The 18,022-nt window shown below is 36.8% G+C and overlaps 2 protein-coding genes across 3 annotated transcripts in view; both read left to right on the top strand.

Moving 5' to 3' along the window:
- Positions 1–12,626, top strand: part of LOC139107980 (uncharacterized) — a 31,713-nt gene extending 19,087 nt beyond the window's left edge. For both annotated transcript variants that reach the window (XM_070665907.1, XM_070665906.1), the window contains exons 12-20: positions 36–221; positions 313–396; positions 484–546; positions 680–760; positions 838–1,321; positions 4,976–8,776; positions 9,782–9,959; positions 10,072–10,209; positions 11,122–12,626. In XM_070665907.1, coding sequence (XP_070522008.1) covers positions 36–221; positions 313–396; positions 484–546; positions 680–760; positions 838–1,321; positions 4,976–8,776; positions 9,782–9,959; positions 10,072–10,209; positions 11,122–11,573 — 5,467 coding nt within the window. In that variant the 3' untranslated portion in view covers positions 11,574–12,626. The remainder of the gene's footprint in view (positions 1–35; positions 222–312; positions 397–483; positions 547–679; positions 761–837; positions 1,322–4,975; positions 8,777–9,781; positions 9,960–10,071; positions 10,210–11,121) is intronic.
- An 888-nt stretch (positions 12,627–13,514) lies between these two features.
- Positions 13,515–15,967, top strand: Dnali1 (Putative inner dynein arm light chain, axonemal Dnali1). The gene is made up of 6 exons (XM_070665838.1): positions 13,515–14,417; positions 14,487–14,639; positions 14,743–14,875; positions 14,969–15,114; positions 15,276–15,473; positions 15,714–15,967. Exons 1-6 carry the CDS (start codon positions 14,325–14,327, stop codon positions 15,747–15,749), a joined length of 759 nt encoding a protein of 252 aa, XP_070521939.1. The 5' UTR covers positions 13,515–14,324; the 3' UTR covers positions 15,750–15,967.
- Positions 15,968–18,022: the final 2,055 nt, after the last annotated feature.

The raw sequence follows: 18,022 nt of genomic DNA, 5'->3' as shown, positions 1-18,022 counted from the left end.
CTCTTTTTTTTTATTACAATTCTGATACTGATTAGATCGAATGTAAAAGAATTTTCCTCGGAGAACGAGGATGAGAATGAAGAAAGCGACAACGCAGACGTAGCTTCTTCAGAGGAAAAAACGATCAGCAATCCATTGGGAGATATAAGTTCGTCTACGGAACGAGTGACGCCAAACTATATAAATATTCGACGAACACGACTTTCCACCACGACGTCTAGGTAAAATAATTATTAAAATAATTAATTTGGTCTTGATATCTCTTGCAATATGACATCTGTGAAACTGGTCTAATACAACTAAAATTTTTAGAACTGAGAACGATGTAGAGGAAAAAGAAATAGAAATTGAAGAAGAAAAACCTACTCGTAGACGACGACCTTTTGTTTCTTCGAAGTAAATATATTTTTCATTATGCGCATTTTGCCCTATTAAAAATTTATTGAAAATTATTAATACATGACGTAATAATGGTTCTTTTAGACAAAATAATGAAGCAAGTTCTGAAACATCTAAATCTTTTCGACGTCGTGGTCCGAGTGTCAGGTACAAGAAAATAAATTTACAAATGTACAATAATATATAAAAACATACAATTATCTAATATTTAAATATACGTATATTATATCATATATGTATTATATTTTAACATATTAATTTTTTATTAATACAACTTCAGGAAATCAGAGAAAAAGGACGATTCTAAAAGCACGGATCGGTTAGCAGAGAAAAATGATGATTCATCAACGACCAAATCTAGGTTTCTACATATGATTTTTTTTATTATAAAACTCTATTCTATTAATATGCATTTTATATTATTATTTAATTTTTCAGGTATAGTAATGTACAAAGGTTTAGAACTACCACTTCAAAAAGTTCAGAAGATTTGTCAGGCTCGTCGGAAGTTATCAGTGAAACTATTTCACCGATAAAAGTAGAAGAATATCCAGAGGTACCTAAAACAACGGCGAGTACAGCTGCTTCATTACCTATAACGTCTACAACGACTACTTCGACGTCAACCGAGATTATCACTCTAATCAGTGTCGAGCCATCAGAAAATTCATCGAGTGTCAATTCTAAAGTGGACGTCAGCTCTACTATTGACCCAGTAAAGCTGGTAGAAGATTCGGCAACGGAAATTCTATTTACAACATTACCAGCAGGTACCAGCAGCCCGTTAGCAACATCAACGACATTACCAAGCAGATCGACGATTGCCGTGGTGTCGCAACCGCGACCGTTCGGTTTTGCTAGACGAAGATCCGGTTCATCAGAAGCGACGACAACGGCGACGACTCCATTGAGTAGGTCTAAGGTGAGTAGTACGTTGCGAAATTCCACGCGTCCGTCCAGCTTGGTGGGGCGAACTCGATTAAGGACAAAACCAACCAACCGAGTTACCGAAGAAGAGTTGGTAGATCAAGTAAACACTCCACACACGGAAACTTCCACATCCAGAATCAAGGAACTTAGCAGATTACGCAGTAGAGGCTCCAACAGGTACACTCCACCGACGTCAAGATTAAAATCGCAGGATGTTTCAGCGAATTCTGTCCCGAATTCTAGATACAGAGAAAAAAATAGAGTAACTTCAACCTCCGCCGAAACAATCGCCAGCGATAGTCTCAGGAAAAGATATCGAAGACCTAGCAGAGTTAGCAGTGGAACAGAATCTACTACAGCCAACGAATTAGATGACAGTTCAATAGTTAGAATAACACAAGGTAGTTCTAGAAGAAATCCATCGGTTCGATCACGATCCGACATTAGCGACGATGAAAATGATAAGATAACGAACATTAGAGTCCTTAGAAAACCAACTGTTAATCGCGAATTATACGACAGAGCGAAGTTTACAAAGAAAAGAAATAATGTGGATGAGCAAAGAATAAACGATGAATCGAATCAGAAAACGAGCTTTTCTGCAGAAACTGATAAAATCGAGGAAAATTATTTGCTGGATAACGTCGATCAATCTACCGCTGCAGTTAATTTTATCGTTGAATCGAACACTAATCAACCAATAACACAGATTGACGTGACAACTCTATCCAGCAGCATTGCGGATTATACGAGTGACCGACCGGAAGATGCTATTGCTACAACAACTGCGCATATCGAAGCTCATGAATTTAATCCTGATTTAATAACAATTGTTTCTACTGAACGTATCATTGTTGTTGATGATGCAGAAAAAACGTCGACAGCGCCAAAAAAACGAAAGATTTTTTTAAGAAGGAGACCAATGTCATCGAGCACAGTTGCTAGTACTATTGAAAAAGAAGAAGAAAAACATCAAATGCCTCACAGACGAAAAGTGATAAAACGTATACGTCCGCTTCAAGATACTTTGTCAACATCGGACGAAGTTTCTCTCGAAAAAAAAGAAGGCTTGAGCCTTTTTATAAAAACGACAACTCCGATGAGTAACGATAAAATTGTTGAAAGATCGACAGCTGCTGACAATCAGACAGGAGTTACTTTATTAAATAAAACTACAGATAAATCAACGATTGCTACTACGGCAGCTAAATTTACAAAAAAAGATTTAATTTCAACTATTACTGAGACTACGTTACCCGTCAATTATAACGCTGATAGTTTTACAAAAGTTACTTTAGAAACCCCCGCGACCGAAGTCACTACAGTGTCAAGCGAGGAAGTTACAGATATTTTTAATACTGCCATTATATCGACAATTAACGCAGATGCCAATAAAAATCGTCAATCAAAAATTGAAATAGGTACTGAGCCTACTGTGATGGAATCAACACCAGTAACAGCCGTAACTTCTAACACTGAAAGTAATACATTTTCAGAAAATACGTTAATACCGTCTACTGATGACTTTTCCACCACTCGCGTGCAAATAATTACTACATTACCCACATTGAACTCAACTGCGACGTTTGCCACAGAATTAGATTCATTGTCTACTGTGAAATCGAGCTTCGAGTCAAGATACGCGCGTAAACACTTTACTCACAAGAATCCTGCGTCGTCTTCGAGAAATACGATCAACCGATATTCTGCATCGACAGAAAACAGCAGCCTCGAAGTTCTCTCAAGACGCAACAATTTGTTCACTCGACGTCATTATCCGGTTTTTTCCAGCACCGTTAATACATTTCACGATAATCTTAAAGAACAAGAAAAAAAAGAAGAGGATATAGAAAGTGGATTGCATAATATCGCCAAACAGGACAATGCTGAGGATATAATTTTAGGAAGTAAATCAGATTCGAGAAAAAGTTTTCCAGACGACTCCACAGAATTCTGGAAATATTACACTACAACTTCATTGAAAGATGAGACAAACTATCCTTCGGTTCTTATTGATGATATTGAAAATCGTAAAACTGTGAGAACCGAGAATGCGGAAGATAATACGTATCAATTAACATCAATTACTACTCGCGGACCAGAGATTCGGCCGCGATACAAAGTTCCCATTGTGGTAAAGAGACCGTTTGATCCCGAAGAGGCTTTATCGCCCAGACGGTATTCTCCGTTAGACTCTGCGTCCGAAGAATCCGAGGAGACGCCGGACACAAGAGAAACAAGACTGCGAGATACGAACTTTCGGCAACCGCGAACGCGTTATAAACTTCGAGACCGAGATAATATTAAAATCGACGAGGAAACTACGTCACCGAATTCGGAATCCACAAGCACATGGCAGTACTTTAAAACGCGTTCGTATCCAAAACGTCTAACGACTACAACGGAAGCGGCGGTCACGGAGACCCTCATCCCGGCGAAGAAATTCGATTACGTCGCGGATGCTTTTCTCCGGAAGCAGCAATCGTTAAGAACAACGACACCGAGAAGCAATAATTATTTTGACTCGCAAAATTTAATAGATCCGTATTATATGCGTAGTACGACCGTGAAGCCATCCGTCACTAGATTGGTGACATCAGTAACAGAATCCGGTACCACGGAGCGACAGAAGATTCTCATTAAGACCAAGTATTCATCGCTAACGTCAACTACGAGGATCCCCGCAGATAAATTTTCCCCAACGACTCCGTTGTCAGTTTCGGTGATCGGAGTCTACGACGACGAGTCTGTCAATGAAATTCGTCAGGGTGTCGAGCGGTCCACTCTGCCGATCGAGGGCGAATTTAATTATCATTACGATGGTCGATTCACCACAGAATCTCACGAGTCCTCGACTATCGAGATTGAATCGGTGTTCAATAATTTGATCGCTGGCAAAGGCTCCGCGAAATAGTGTACGAATATTGTTATTAATAATCGACATAGTCAACGTTGATAATGTACATAAATACGGCCATTAAATAATTAAATTTATCGCGATCGCCGATTTGTCGGAGAGATTATTAAAGAGTTAATAGATGCCTCGGCGTAATTATTATATAATAATGTATATATATATAGTACTTAACGAGCTTAATTATATTTAAGATTGCTCATTGAAATAATTATAGAAAGGAAAAAAAAAAAAAACGACAGGACTCGCTATAGCTCACGACGATCGACAACAAAATAATCGTCTTTATGCATTACATCTCACATCAATAACGACTATAATCATAACGAGCACCTTCTTCACCCGCTTACTCAGAGGAACCTTTGACTGAAACCTCTGATAACTCTCTTGATGACGACACTGATCTCTTGATCTTGATACTTCTACTCACCACAAATACAATCATTATTAAACTCTATCTCGATGACCCAGGATGACTCCTTATCATTCAAATTAACGCAGCAAGCGAGCAAGCAAACTACATTCGCCGTGCTTTAATAGATAACTAGAGATATCCTTTCTTTATGTTCCTTCTTATTCTTCCTTCAAAACTGAAGCAGCTTACACACAGACAGAAAGACGGAAAGAAGGAGATTGCAAAGAAAAAAAACTATGGAAAATAAAGAAAAAGGAAAATACAGAGATTTCTGAGGATCTCCGCATTAAAGCGCGCTGCATTATTCTGATTTTCAGGTCGCCGATTCGGAAGTTATCAAATTACCGACCCTGAAGGAATTGATCGGCTATCCAACGACTTACGACGATCGTACCACCACGATGTCGTCGTCCATACTCTTGCACTTGCTGCGTAACGAAGTGGACAACGACATTAACCGGCAGAATGTCGAAGAGTCGTTGAGAAGAATAATCGAATCGCAAGACGGCGAAAAAGAGATCGTCCAGTCATCAAGAGACATAACTCAAGAAACAGCCGATTCATGGCTGGAACAAGCATCGGAGAACAAAGCGCGATCTCGCGCTCCAAGAATGGAAGACATTGCAACTTTCGATGAAGAAGTTTCAGTCACAAACGCTATCCAGAGTGGTGAGAATAAGCAAAAGGCGTTAACAACGTCGACGTATTTTAAGCCGACAACAATGCGCGGTATTCCTCTCGCCAGTCTGACTACGAGCTCGGTAATACGTGGATTTTATATCACCAGAAGTAAAGACGATCCTGCGTCATCGACATCGACGTTTAGTTCAACCCCAGCTTATGCACAAGCCAACACTTTTGGCAAGCAGCAAACAGAAACTACTTTAATTTCGGATATTTCTACGACCGAGCCTGCCACTGTCACTCATCGCGATCGAATCGAATCAAAATCCGATATTTTCAACAATATAAATAACATTGCTCATAATAAGAGCATTAATAATGAAGAGAGCTATTTCGCGCCTAGCTCTTCAACAACTTTCTCGAAAGATTCTGATTCCGACAGACCAATGTCTAAGAAAACGAATTTGCTGCATAATTTCGATCGTACGACACCTCTTTCCAACTCTTATATTACATCTCCGGCAACACCAATGAGACGAAGAACCGCCCTTACTGCAAATAGATATAGCGAGGTCACAACTCCATTGTGGTCAGGCAAACGTATAGCGGCGAGAAAAAGGAACAGAACTACTATTCCGCCGGCCAGGGATACTATAAGACAAACTGAAACCGATAATTCTATTCGCGCTGCTACAAGCGCTTTAAGAAACGCTTCTGTAAGTACCGATTACTCTGCCTCAACTTTATCTTCAAGAAGACGTAAATTAATTTCGACAATACCAACGGCTTCGTCGATCGTGCTTAATTATACATCTCTTGAAATTTTAGACGTTCACGATACGTCTGCAAATTTAAATGGCACAGTTACCGGCGATTTAAAAACCCACTCGCCTACAGAAATTATTCCGACGACAAACGAAAGGATCGCGATTGCGAAAGCACCCGCGGTTGCAACTGACGCTACAATAACGACTACACCTTCAATTGAAAGCATTGAAAGTGAAATCACTTCTTTAAATAATTTTCTGACTGATAATTCAACAGTCGGTGATTCTGTAGCTACGTCCACGTTAGCGAGTACCGGCATTGAAATTATATCCGTGACGACAAATTCTTCGACAACCCCGATATTAGATACCGCTACAAATGTGCAACAAATCGCAATTGATTCTGAAAATACAACTGCAGCGAAAACTACAAACGCAGACATTGACGGTATTTCCACAATTGTAAATTATTCCACAATCGTAATTCCAACAGCTATAAATATGCATGACGGTATAACCGATGCAATTTCAGTCACAGATGCAAATGAGGTTGATGAAACAATTTCCACGATTGAAAATTATTCTACTTTCACTACTGAAGCAATTGAAAATACTACGATTCCCATTACTGCAACAATTTCCATTTCTACAACACTTTCGCCATTAACTACGGTTATTTCTTCGACTGAGAACACGCAGAGTATAAACGCAACTGTATCCATGACAATTAATAATCTCGCAGATATAAATACTGCAGCTGCAAATATGACAACTACTCCGCTTAATTTAATTGTTCCAACGATTACTGATTTTAACGCAATTACGATGTCTGCGTATGCAAACGTACCGTCCGCAATTAACACCCCATCAATCATCAGTCAATCTAAAATAATGTCAACAAATTCAGCCGCTTTTTTAACTTCGACAGCCGAATCTTCTGCGACGTATCCCGTGAATTTAAATAACGATTTGACGACAATTGATATGAACGAAAGTTTCGAGGCATTAGCTGAGGCAACCACAGAATCTGCTCAAACTGCTGAGATTCGTACGACATTTACAACCCCCTCAACAAGAACCGCTAATACTCCATCAACCCCTTTTTTCACATTAATTACTAATAGGCCGACTGTGAGTTTAGAAAGATTCACAACTTCTACGACACCCTTTGCAACTTTCGGCGATTCGATTACAACAAATCTCATGTATCAAACAACTACGAACGTTCCTGATACATATTCTGTACGAGCGGTGAATAGAAAATCTGAAATACCAGAATGGAAGACAAATATCAACGAAGTTACGTCAACCGAAGCGCAAAGCCGACCGGAAGAGCAAATAATTATGACCGCTAACAAATCAAATTCTGTACAAACGATGAGTGAGAATTCTACAATTTCAGAAATAAAGACAGTGTTTGAGACAGCTATTTTAAAGAATACAGAAAGCCGAAAACAAGATCAAACGACTTCTAAAGTCGAGACAACTAATCATCAATTCAACCAGAAAACTGCTAGACGTCGAATTTTAAATCGAACGAACAATTGGCTTGGAAGTCCTCTAACATTGCAAAGGACTAATCAATATTCTCGACATCGAGTTACGCATCGCGGAAAATCACGAAGACCTTCTCCTTATATTTCCTCTTCGAAGATAATTGAAAAAAATGTAGGATCCCAACTCGAAGAAAAGAATTTAATTAAAGTAGTGAATATAAGTTCTGATTCCAATAATACAAACTTTGAAAAGAGTTTTTCAAAAAGTCCTGACATAGATGAAAAATTATCCGACAAAAGAACCACAAAAAGAAGAATGAGAGTTGTATTAAAAAGTATTAGGTCTAAATCTGAGGAAAAGAATTCCACTGTTAAAGAAACAAATGTAAAAACTGATTCAATCAATCTCCAAAATAATCTTTCGAATAATGTTAGCATAAATCAAAATTCTTCTAACGAGGAAGTAGTAAAAAGAAGAATGCGAGTTATATTGAAAAGAGTTAAATTAAAATCCGAAGTCCGTGCAGAAGACGATTCCACTAACGAAAGTCTTCAAGGCACTTTTTCAAATAATTTTTATAGCGCCAAGAATCATCCCGACGAATACAAAGCCAGAAGAAGAATGAGAGTCGTATTAAAAAGTGTCAAACCTAAATCTGATGAAAAAAATTCGACAGCTGAAAGAACAAATGTAGATTCTGATTCTACCGATAAAAATTTTCAAAGCGCTATTTTAAATAACTCTCGCACAGACAAAAATCCTGTTGAACACGGAACCAAAAGAAGAACGAGAGTTGTATTAAAAAGCATTAAACCTAAGTTTGATGAACAAAATTCGAGAACTGAGGAAACTAATATAAATTCTGATTCCGTTGAGAAAGATTTTCAAGGCAGTTCCGCAAGTAGCTTTTACATTAACGAAAATCTTTCTGGCGAAAAAAAAATACGAGTAGAAATGGATGCTGAATTGGAAAGCGTTAAATCTAAATCCAAGGAAGAAGATTCGATACCTGAAGAGACAAATATAAATTCCGATTTTGCTAAGAAACATTCTCAAGTACTTTATACGGTTCATTTTTCAAGTAGTCCTTCTGTAGACGATGATCTTCTCAACAAGAATAAGAAGCATAAGTTCGAAGAAAAGGAAGCAATGACCGAACGACCGGAAGACACGGAGGCGCAAACCACGAGGATGTCCGTTCCAGTCGAGCAGGATACTGATTCGCTCGAGGTCAGTGTGCAGCTTTAAGTCGAAGATCCATTTTGCCTTGATAACATATTTCCTTGATCGCATGTTACTTTAATCAAAACGGAAATGAAAGAGTAAAACGCTGCAAAAGACTAATGAGGAACCTTAGTAGAACTGACTTACTACTACGAGTACTGCCGCCTCTTCTTGACGCTAATTAAAAGACCTCTCGAATGATTACGATTATCTTCCAAACGTAAAGGAATCATGAAAAAAGATCTCGGCTTAAGCTTCAACAAAAAATAATCGCTTGACTGTCTGAAGATAATTTTTATTCGAGATATAATTTTCTCTACTGAATCTGCTTTTGATCGATCGACATACTTCTCAGAGTGATTATAAATACCAATGCAGCGTTTCAATGCCATAAATCGCTTAAAATAATCATTAAAATAATCATATTTGATTGCCTCAACCATCGACATTAATCGTCATATTTTTCAACATTTAATCTAAATATCGATAATATGTCAATGAACGACTAATCAGGAAAAAAAAAAAATTACAATCGGCCATAATTTAATGCCCTTTCTTAATGCCTCTTTGACAAAATCTCTCGAACATCACCTCTCGCAGGATCTAACTAATTTTAATGAAATAAAACTGGAGCTACGTTATCATCCTTTATGCTGCTACGTCATCACGTTCTAAGATATTGTCCACCCATGAAGACGCTCTGTTTTCTCTGTTCAAAACTATTCCGGGATAAGAAAGGCTGGAGCATTAATTCGGAAGTTTGATCTTTCTTTCGGAATGGATATTTTGGGATACGAACAGACCAAGGAACATCTTTACTTCCTATTCTTTCTTGCATTACAAATTAACACATCTTACCCTAAAAAGCGTATTTCTGCGAGCGTTTATTTTACTTTTTCTGTTTTATTATCTTTAACGTCTATTAATGCTTAGATGATTAATATCTTAACACATTCAAGCAATACAAAATCACGTATTTATTTGTACATTAATTTATTGTATTTTGAACAGGTGACGAGTAACAGATTAATTAGCCGCAACCCAGGAAACGGATATTTCAATAGACAGAGAAAACCAGCATCATTTACAACGATCGCCCCGTTAACTAATCCCTTATCGAATACCCTGCCCGTTCATCAAAGACGTAGGCCTGTCGAGACTACTTTGTCGTCAAGAATAGATTATGTCGGTAAGTTCTCCTAAGAAAAATTTGCTCGTACATTTTTTATTTTTCAAAAATATTTTTTCTATTTAATTTAATTTTTATTTTTTTATTTATTAAATTGTTTTTTTTATTTTAGCGTTTGAAGACACCGAACCCTATGTTAAATCGACCGCCGTTTTGCAAGATCAGAATGCAGAAGTATCCGACCAAAGTATCCACGCCCAAGAATTCGATGTGATGCTATCGAATCCGCCGCCCTCGTCGTCGAGCATTGGTACATTATATTTGTTAGACACCACACCGACCACAGCCGACTATCTAATTCTTTTAATTTGAAGCTTATGTCATCATATACTTCACTCTCTAAACTACATCGAGTAACTATGCGTATTTCATCTAATCGAATTATTTCGCGGCTGTCGCGGCCCGCTTCTTTCATTTATGGGCCCAATTTCGATCATCGTCCGTTTAACGATGACGATTACTCTTAACGAATCTTTGCAATAATGACATTCAATCAATTAATTAATTTATTCATTGCGTTATATCTCAATATGACTTTCGCTTCTTTCAACACCTGTCTTCTGGTCTCTCGCTAATTTTTTCTTCATGTTATATATGATTCTCGCACGAGGATCTTTTCCGCGTTTATTTTAATCAATGTCAATCGTTTATATACTAATGCAACCGTAACTTCTGTGCACTATCAATTTTATTTCTTTTTCTTTTACGGCCATATTGTTCACAATTAAGCTTTGCTAAGCGAATTAATTACTAATTGTTAAACTCATGTCACCACCGACAGAGTGGACAGTTCTGGCATGAATTAATCCCGGCCGATTCTAAGAGAATTTAAGTGTTTAAGAATTGACCTTCTCAGGAATAATTATTTTTATACGATTTATACTTATTTTAACTTGAACATGTTTAAGAGCACATTTTACGTATGTATTATTCCTGCCAAGGTTGTAAAAAAAAAAATTCGTCTCTCCGTCTTTCGATTTCTAACTGCAATGTCGACTCTCATCATTCATTATTGATTGACAATCAATCGTCTTAATCACTAACGAATTGCGCTCTTTCTACTTCGTTGCGCTCTCTCATTATGGGAATCACAGTGGCTTGCTTGCCCCTTCTAGTAACGTCCAAGAGACAAATAAAAAAACTAATTAGGTTCCACGACTAGGTCAAACGTCATTAAGGGACACCGATAGGCGCAAGATAAGCACCACCGTAGCACCTAGGACAGATCCTACGATCAGTAGAACAGCGCCGAGGTACGAGTTAAATTTTCGAAGCCGTCAGAAGCCTCGGGCAAAAGACGGGCCTACGTTGAATGCGACCACGAGACCCAGAAGACCGCCGGTCATCGATTATGACTATTATGAAGATGAGGTGCCAATTATCATCAACAAATCTGCTCTTGGCAGTAAACTCTTTCTCACGAACAAGGGTACTATACGTTGTTTGGACCAAGGCAATTTTCCGCATCCGTACTCGTGCAAGAAATTTATTACCTGCGCTCGTATGGTGAACGGCCAAGTGATTGGAACCGAATACACCTGCCCCGACAGACTATCTTTTGACCCGATCGGCGGTATTTGTAATTGGTCCGCCGGTTTAGGTTGTAAGGACTAATCGAGATCTTTTACTTTGATCACTCGGCAGTCTCTGATATAAGAAAGCTATTTTAGAGCTAATTGCATCAATATTTCGAAAAATTTGTGAAATTATAATCCGAGAAAAATTGCAAGCTCTTAGCTTGATTTGAAATGTTGCTGAAATTGGACTTTGACTTTATTTCTTATATCTGTTCAGGTAGCATAGAGCTGAACGCGCTAACATTATATTTACTTCACGTTTTACGATATAGAGCACATAATTCCTAATTATATTTTAATAACGCACTTTAGTTTTTCATTTATTTCCGTTGCATGTGGGATAAGTTTGACAAATCTCTCGCTGTCGAGTGGTTGAAATTTATCACAGCAACGTTTTGAAAGATAAATTTTTCGGACAACATATTATTTAATTTAGAACTTTGCTGTCGTTATAAGATCGTGAACCAAGAACATTTTACAAAAATTATTGACGTTAACTACAATAATACAAAACTGACAATGCAAGAAAACGAGCGTTAAATAAGTGGTATCCGTATAAAGAGACTTGACTTGTTGATGAGAAAGCCACAATTTCTTCTTTATTAAAAAAAAATCTTATCTTTACGTTAATTATTTTTTTCTAAAAATTTTTTTAGATTTTTCAGTGTAAAACTTGATAGCCTTTTAGAGAAAACTTGTCTACGATTGTTGACTGCGACGTGAGCTATTTCGAGTAATCATTCCGATGAAAACGTATTTCGTCCACTTATTGTACAAACGTGCAATAGCCATATGATCGAGCGAAAACGCAGAGCGGTGATATTATCGTTAAAGTCTCTTTTGTGTAAATATTAATAGTAACATAAGTAGCGCGTAAGATAAGCGATATTATTTTTGGGCATGAATATGTCTGTAAATTTTCGCAATACTCTCTACTTTATATTTGTAACTGTAAGGGACGTTCAATCGACGAGGAAATAAATAATAAACTACTCAATAAATTTTTTTCGTCGCCACGTCGAACGCATTAGATTTATGTACTGAAGATTTTTGTATTTGAAATAATAAAAATTGTTTAACCACATAGAAACGTGTTTACTGTATTTTAATTTATATATGTATTAAAAGAAACCATACGCGCGTTATTTTTTAATAGACCCCAATTACAAAATACGAAAAAAATGTGATGCGACTTACCGATCTGCATGAGCGTCAGCGGAGTTGAAGAGTTCTGCCGGTGACTGTAACATAAAATAAAACATATTTATGTAGACAAGATATTATTTAAATTAAAGTACAGGTAAAGCTTTATTTTTATAATGATTTTCTATGAGAAAAAAAATTAATTCTCACCTAAAAGTTGCTCCGCCGATGCAGGATGCCCGTCCCGGGCCTGCTCCTCCTCTCAGATGGGACGTGTCGAGTCCTCCTTCCGCGCACAAGTCACTCGCGAACACCCCGACCGTGAATTTATAACCGCGACAATTACCCAACGATCACTCTCGCGCGTACCATGCTCGGCAATCGCGATTAGAAGAAAGTCGTGTGTCGAAAAACTACGCCCGAATAACTATACGGAACTCCCGGGACGACCGACGAACCGACCGTGGTTCGTATATATCTTAATATCGGCGGTGACGACACTCGTTGACGACAGTCAATGCGAATGCAACTGCGTCGATCTGTAACAGAAAGAGATATCAAGTTTAATCGTAGTTATCGTGCCGGAAGGGTTTTCGTTAAACGGAAGCGCGAATTACTTTTGGTACGGAGACACGTGCTTGCTCCGCAGTGTGTAGGACGTGTGTGCTCGCGCGACCGCTGGAGAAGGACAAAGCGAGAGTGGGAAAATATACCTAGCGCGCGGCACGTAGGCTCGCGCTCGCTCTCCCCGTCCCCTCGCCTCCCCCGACCCCCCACGTCTATCTATTCCTTACTTTCGTTTGATTTAAATATTTAATTAGTATGTCCAGACAAAGACGGTACCAATTTTTTAAGATAAGAAAACTGGATACGAAATTACTTTTTGATTCTCGTCGGTGGAATAAACCACGCTAAGAACTGGCGTCAAGCGGCGAACGAGATATAACGGGCCGCGATATAAATGTTCCTCGCGAACTTTATCTTTTTCAAGTTCCTCAAGAATCCCTTGCTCGAAACGGAGAAGACGCGGCTAATATCAGATTGAACGCTCTGCGCACGACGCGGACGGTGTGCTGCGCCGGCTACGTAACCTTATCGTTCCGAAGCACTTTTTCTAAGCACGAAACGGTGCACAAAACGACGAGTGAGATAACTCAGGCGTGCGGAAAATGATCGTCCGTTCCCGATTCGACGACGTCGACACTTACTCGTACGCGAGACTGCTTTCCGCGGTCAAAAATACGCGAAATTGCGGAGCGATTAGGAACACGTCCTCGCGCTCGGAGCTCCACAACAAGACTGACTTTTAAAGATTTCGATCATTCTGTGAATGGACAACGGAGGTGTCCTGTGCAAGACACTGCGGTTCATAGGGTTTCAGAGTGAAGCGAGACATAGATACACGACGATAAACCGCCGTTCGTCTCGAAAACCGATGCTCTCCGCGTGGCTTGCGTGTTCTTTCGCCCGCAGTTAAATGAGTTACGTAGTCTTGCGAGCTCGGCCGGTTACCATGACGACGTTATTTCACCTATCACTCGCTTCATGGTATCTAGCTGTCATGAAAACAGCCAGCCATCTTGTCAACATCCTGTTTGTTTAACGTAAGTCACTTAATTAATTGCAATTAATTGTTTCAAGAAAAATGGCAGCAGCGGTCAAAGAACGTACGATTCCTGCTGTAGACACGTTGGTAAAGTATGACACACCGGTCTTGATCACAACTCATCCGGAGAAGGTAAGACACGTATATACATATAAATGTATAACGTAAAACAAACCGTTCACCATCTATTTCATTAAACAGCCACGTAAAGATTCAGCTAAAGCTGGCGTAGCTGCTTGCAAAATTCAGGCAACTCCAGGTTCAGCCGATACGCGACGAGAGACTACAGAAATTTTAAATAGAATTTTACCACCGAAGGAATGGGAAGAGGATGGTCAGATATGGACTCAGCGTGTAAGATTTTTTTTTGTTTTTTTTCAAAAAGCTAATATCTATCTCGTTAAGTATGCAACGTTATGTGATAGTTTACTAATGGATGTATATACTGCTTATTTAGGTGTCGAGTACTCCCGCAACACGATTAGACGTAATAAATTTACAAGAGCAACTTGATATGCGATTGCAACAAAGACAGGCTAGAGAGACGGGTATTTGTCCCGTTCGTAGACAGCTCTATGCCCAATGCTTCGGTATTTACGTTACATACACATATATTCATACATAAACTTTATATGCATTTGTGATTGTAAATCGAAATTATATTATTGCTAAACGTTTCACAGATGAGTTAATACGACAAGTGACTGTGAATTGTGCCGAACGTGGATTACTTTTATTGCGAGTGAGGGATGAAATTAACATGACATTGGCTGCGTATCAGACATTGTATCAAAGCAGTATCGCTTTTGGGATACGTAAAGCGCTGCAAGTATTTATTTTTTCAATAAAAAAAAATGTTATATTTTTTTTTTTTTTTTTTTTTTTTTTAACTTTATAAGCTCGCATCAAGACTAAATGTACTTTATTATAAATATACATAATGTGCAAAATTTATTATACAAATGTCGATAAAAGATCTTACCTTTACAGGCCGAACAAGGGAAGGAAAACTTGATTAATACGGCCGAGGAATTAAAATTACAAAAAGTTGAACTGGAGAAAATAGTTGCGGAATTAAAACTCAAATATGATCAGTCTGAAAAAAGGTCAGCCGAATTAAGGGAAGCGGAGGAAAAAAAACATATGGAGGAAGTGCAGTTCCTTAAAAAGACAAATTTGCAATTAAAGGTAAAAGTAGTTGCGTTCAAAGTAATACTTTTCTGCTTTAAACTGTAGAGCACTTACACATGTATATAATATACAGTATGTTATAATAGTATATTTCTAAAAGTTATCTCTTTCTGAATTATTAACTAAGAAATGAGATAAAAATTTAATAACTTAGAAACTACAAATATTTTAATGCATTATTATTATACATGATTATTATATGAATTAAACTAATTCAATTGTATTAATAATTTTTAGACTCAGTTAGAAGGTATAATTGCATCGAAAAAGTGAGAATATGTTACGCAGAGGATCTTCATTTAAGAAAATAGTTCAACATAGTTTATAATGATTACAATTATATTATTTACAAGAATTATATGTGTACACTCGCGTACTCTTATACAGTTGCCGATTATCAATACACTTGCACATAACATATAACTCTTGCACAGGAATAAAGAGTAATACACGAGATTTTATAATACACATTTTATGAATAAAATACAAACTATTACAAATAAGTGCACAAGTTTTTTTTGTTTTTTTTTTTGTTTTTTTTTTTTTACATAACCATCTTCTCTTTCAAGACCTTAAACTCTTGATAAAATACCTTAAAATATTTTAAAGAATACATTATTTATTGCTTTTTATCACTTAAGTTTGTAAAATTTTAATATTTTTTATTACGATAAAATTCCCGGATTCAAAAAAAAAGATAAAATATAAACTTAATGTAATTACGAAAAGAGCTTTCTGCTTTATACACAGATAATAAATAATTGAACGATATACTTTGCAACATTTTAAAACCAAAATATGTTTAATGTTTTAAAGAACACGTTTTTAAACCTTAAATAAGGTAAAAATTATATTTTTGTTTTATAAAGTATAGCAATTAGCATTTTTATCTATATTGTATAATTTATACAATAACGATGCACTACTACATTGACAAAATAAAATTAAGGAAGAGATCCAGTAAGATAAGAGACATAAAACTTACAAATTTTGAATAATAGTAAATTATTTTAACGAAATACATAATATATTTTTATATGAAAAAGTATCAACGTTGGCACTTTTAATAATATTCGTATAACATCAATAACTTGAAGTTTTTTTTAATAACATTTATAATTATTGATTTAAAACACGATATATTTAAGATAATTTAGATATACGTGCGTGCGTGCGTGCGTGTGTATTGTGTGTGTGTAGGGTGACAAAAAGCGTGCACGTGCATGTATGCGTGCATTCGTGCGAGCGTGCGCGCGCCATAGATAAAATATTTTAATTAGATATATTAATTTAGTACAATAAAAATTTAGTTAATTTACTCGCTTATATATGCTTGTACATAATACACTGCTGATGTAGTACTTGATAGGCAAAGTTTGAACTTTTCGATATTCAAACATTTGATAATACAGTTTCTTTCCTACATAATAAACGACTTTACATAATTTTATTTATTGGTCCCTCATTTTTAATCGCACTTTAAATAGCAAATAATTGCAATTTCATTTCATTTCATTTCATTTCACTTATTTACACTCATTGGAAAATCCATATCTATACATTCACATTTTATCAAATAAATATATACTTTTAACCACATACTTATTTGTTTCTTTTTTGATTAACAAATGTAAAAAAATATTTGTTATAAAATAATGTTCTTAAATCTAAGACAGCATTAATATTACGAATACATTATAGTTGATAAATTATATAAAAAGTGTGATGTCTCAATTTTTTCACAGTCTCAGGTACACTGAGAGACAGACATGGCATTTTTCGCGGCGACAGTGGCTAGCGTATCTGACCCTAGCGTGGTGTGCGTCGAGTCTCACACGAAGCGCGTAACATGTATGACACATACTGCGGAGCGCTTCGTGTGAGATTCGACGTACACCATAGTAGAGTCACGTACACCGTCGCCACAGCAGTCATATCTGCCCTTTAGTGTACGTGTAATAAAATACATAAAAAATATTAAGTATATATCATCTGTATGGAAACAGGAGTAGCAAGAGGATGTGCATTTTAAGTGTTTTGTTTAGAGTATGCAGCGGGATCACACAATTCAGTGTTTTTTTTTTCTTTCTTAATTCAACTTGTTCAATTAAAAAAACACAGCCAAAATGCTCCAAGTGTTCAAGAAAAATTTTGAAACATTTTAAACAGAAAAAAGTAACGATTGGTTTTGTCATTTTCTTAAATGATTTTAAATGGATTAATACTGTGTATTAATTTTTCCGAAACATTTAGAGAAATTTAGCTGCGATTCGTGAAAGCAGCAAGTCAAAATAAGAAAAAGAAATAGATATAAAAAATACTGAATCGTACGATTTTCACGCGCTCTCCAAAACACCTAAAGTGCATCTTCTTTTGTCCCCGTTATACGTTACAAATTATTAAACTGCAAGTAGTAGTCTACGTTTAAACTCGGCTTTTGGACTCTTCAATATGATTAATCTGTAATAAAATAAATGACAATTTGATACTTTCGTAAGCAATTCATATAATGGATCAAATAACATAAATTTATTTTTCTTACAATA

This window comes from Cardiocondyla obscurior, linkage group LG14 (assembly GCF_019399895.1).
Source record: "Cardiocondyla obscurior isolate alpha-2009 linkage group LG14, Cobs3.1, whole genome shotgun sequence".
In the NCBI taxonomy this organism is placed as follows: Eukaryota; Metazoa; Arthropoda; class Insecta; order Hymenoptera; family Formicidae; genus Cardiocondyla; species Cardiocondyla obscurior.
The sequence above is the reverse complement of the archived record's forward strand: the minus strand, read 5'-3'. Positions and strand labels throughout refer to the sequence as shown.

Excerpts from the sequence above, each read along its gene's own strand:
- Dnali1 (XM_070665838.1), top strand. The coding sequence starts at position 14,325 with ATGGCAGCAGCGGTCAAAGAACGTACGATTCCTGCTGTAGACACGTTG. Across the intron at positions 14,418-14,486 it reads TCACAACTCATCCGGAGAAG|CCACGTAAAGATTCAGCTAA; the intron begins GTAAGACACGTA and ends TTCATTAAACAG. Across the intron at positions 15,115-15,275 it reads GGATACGTAAAGCGCTGCAA|GCCGAACAAGGGAAGGAAAA; the intron begins GTATTTATTTTT and ends TTACCTTTACAG.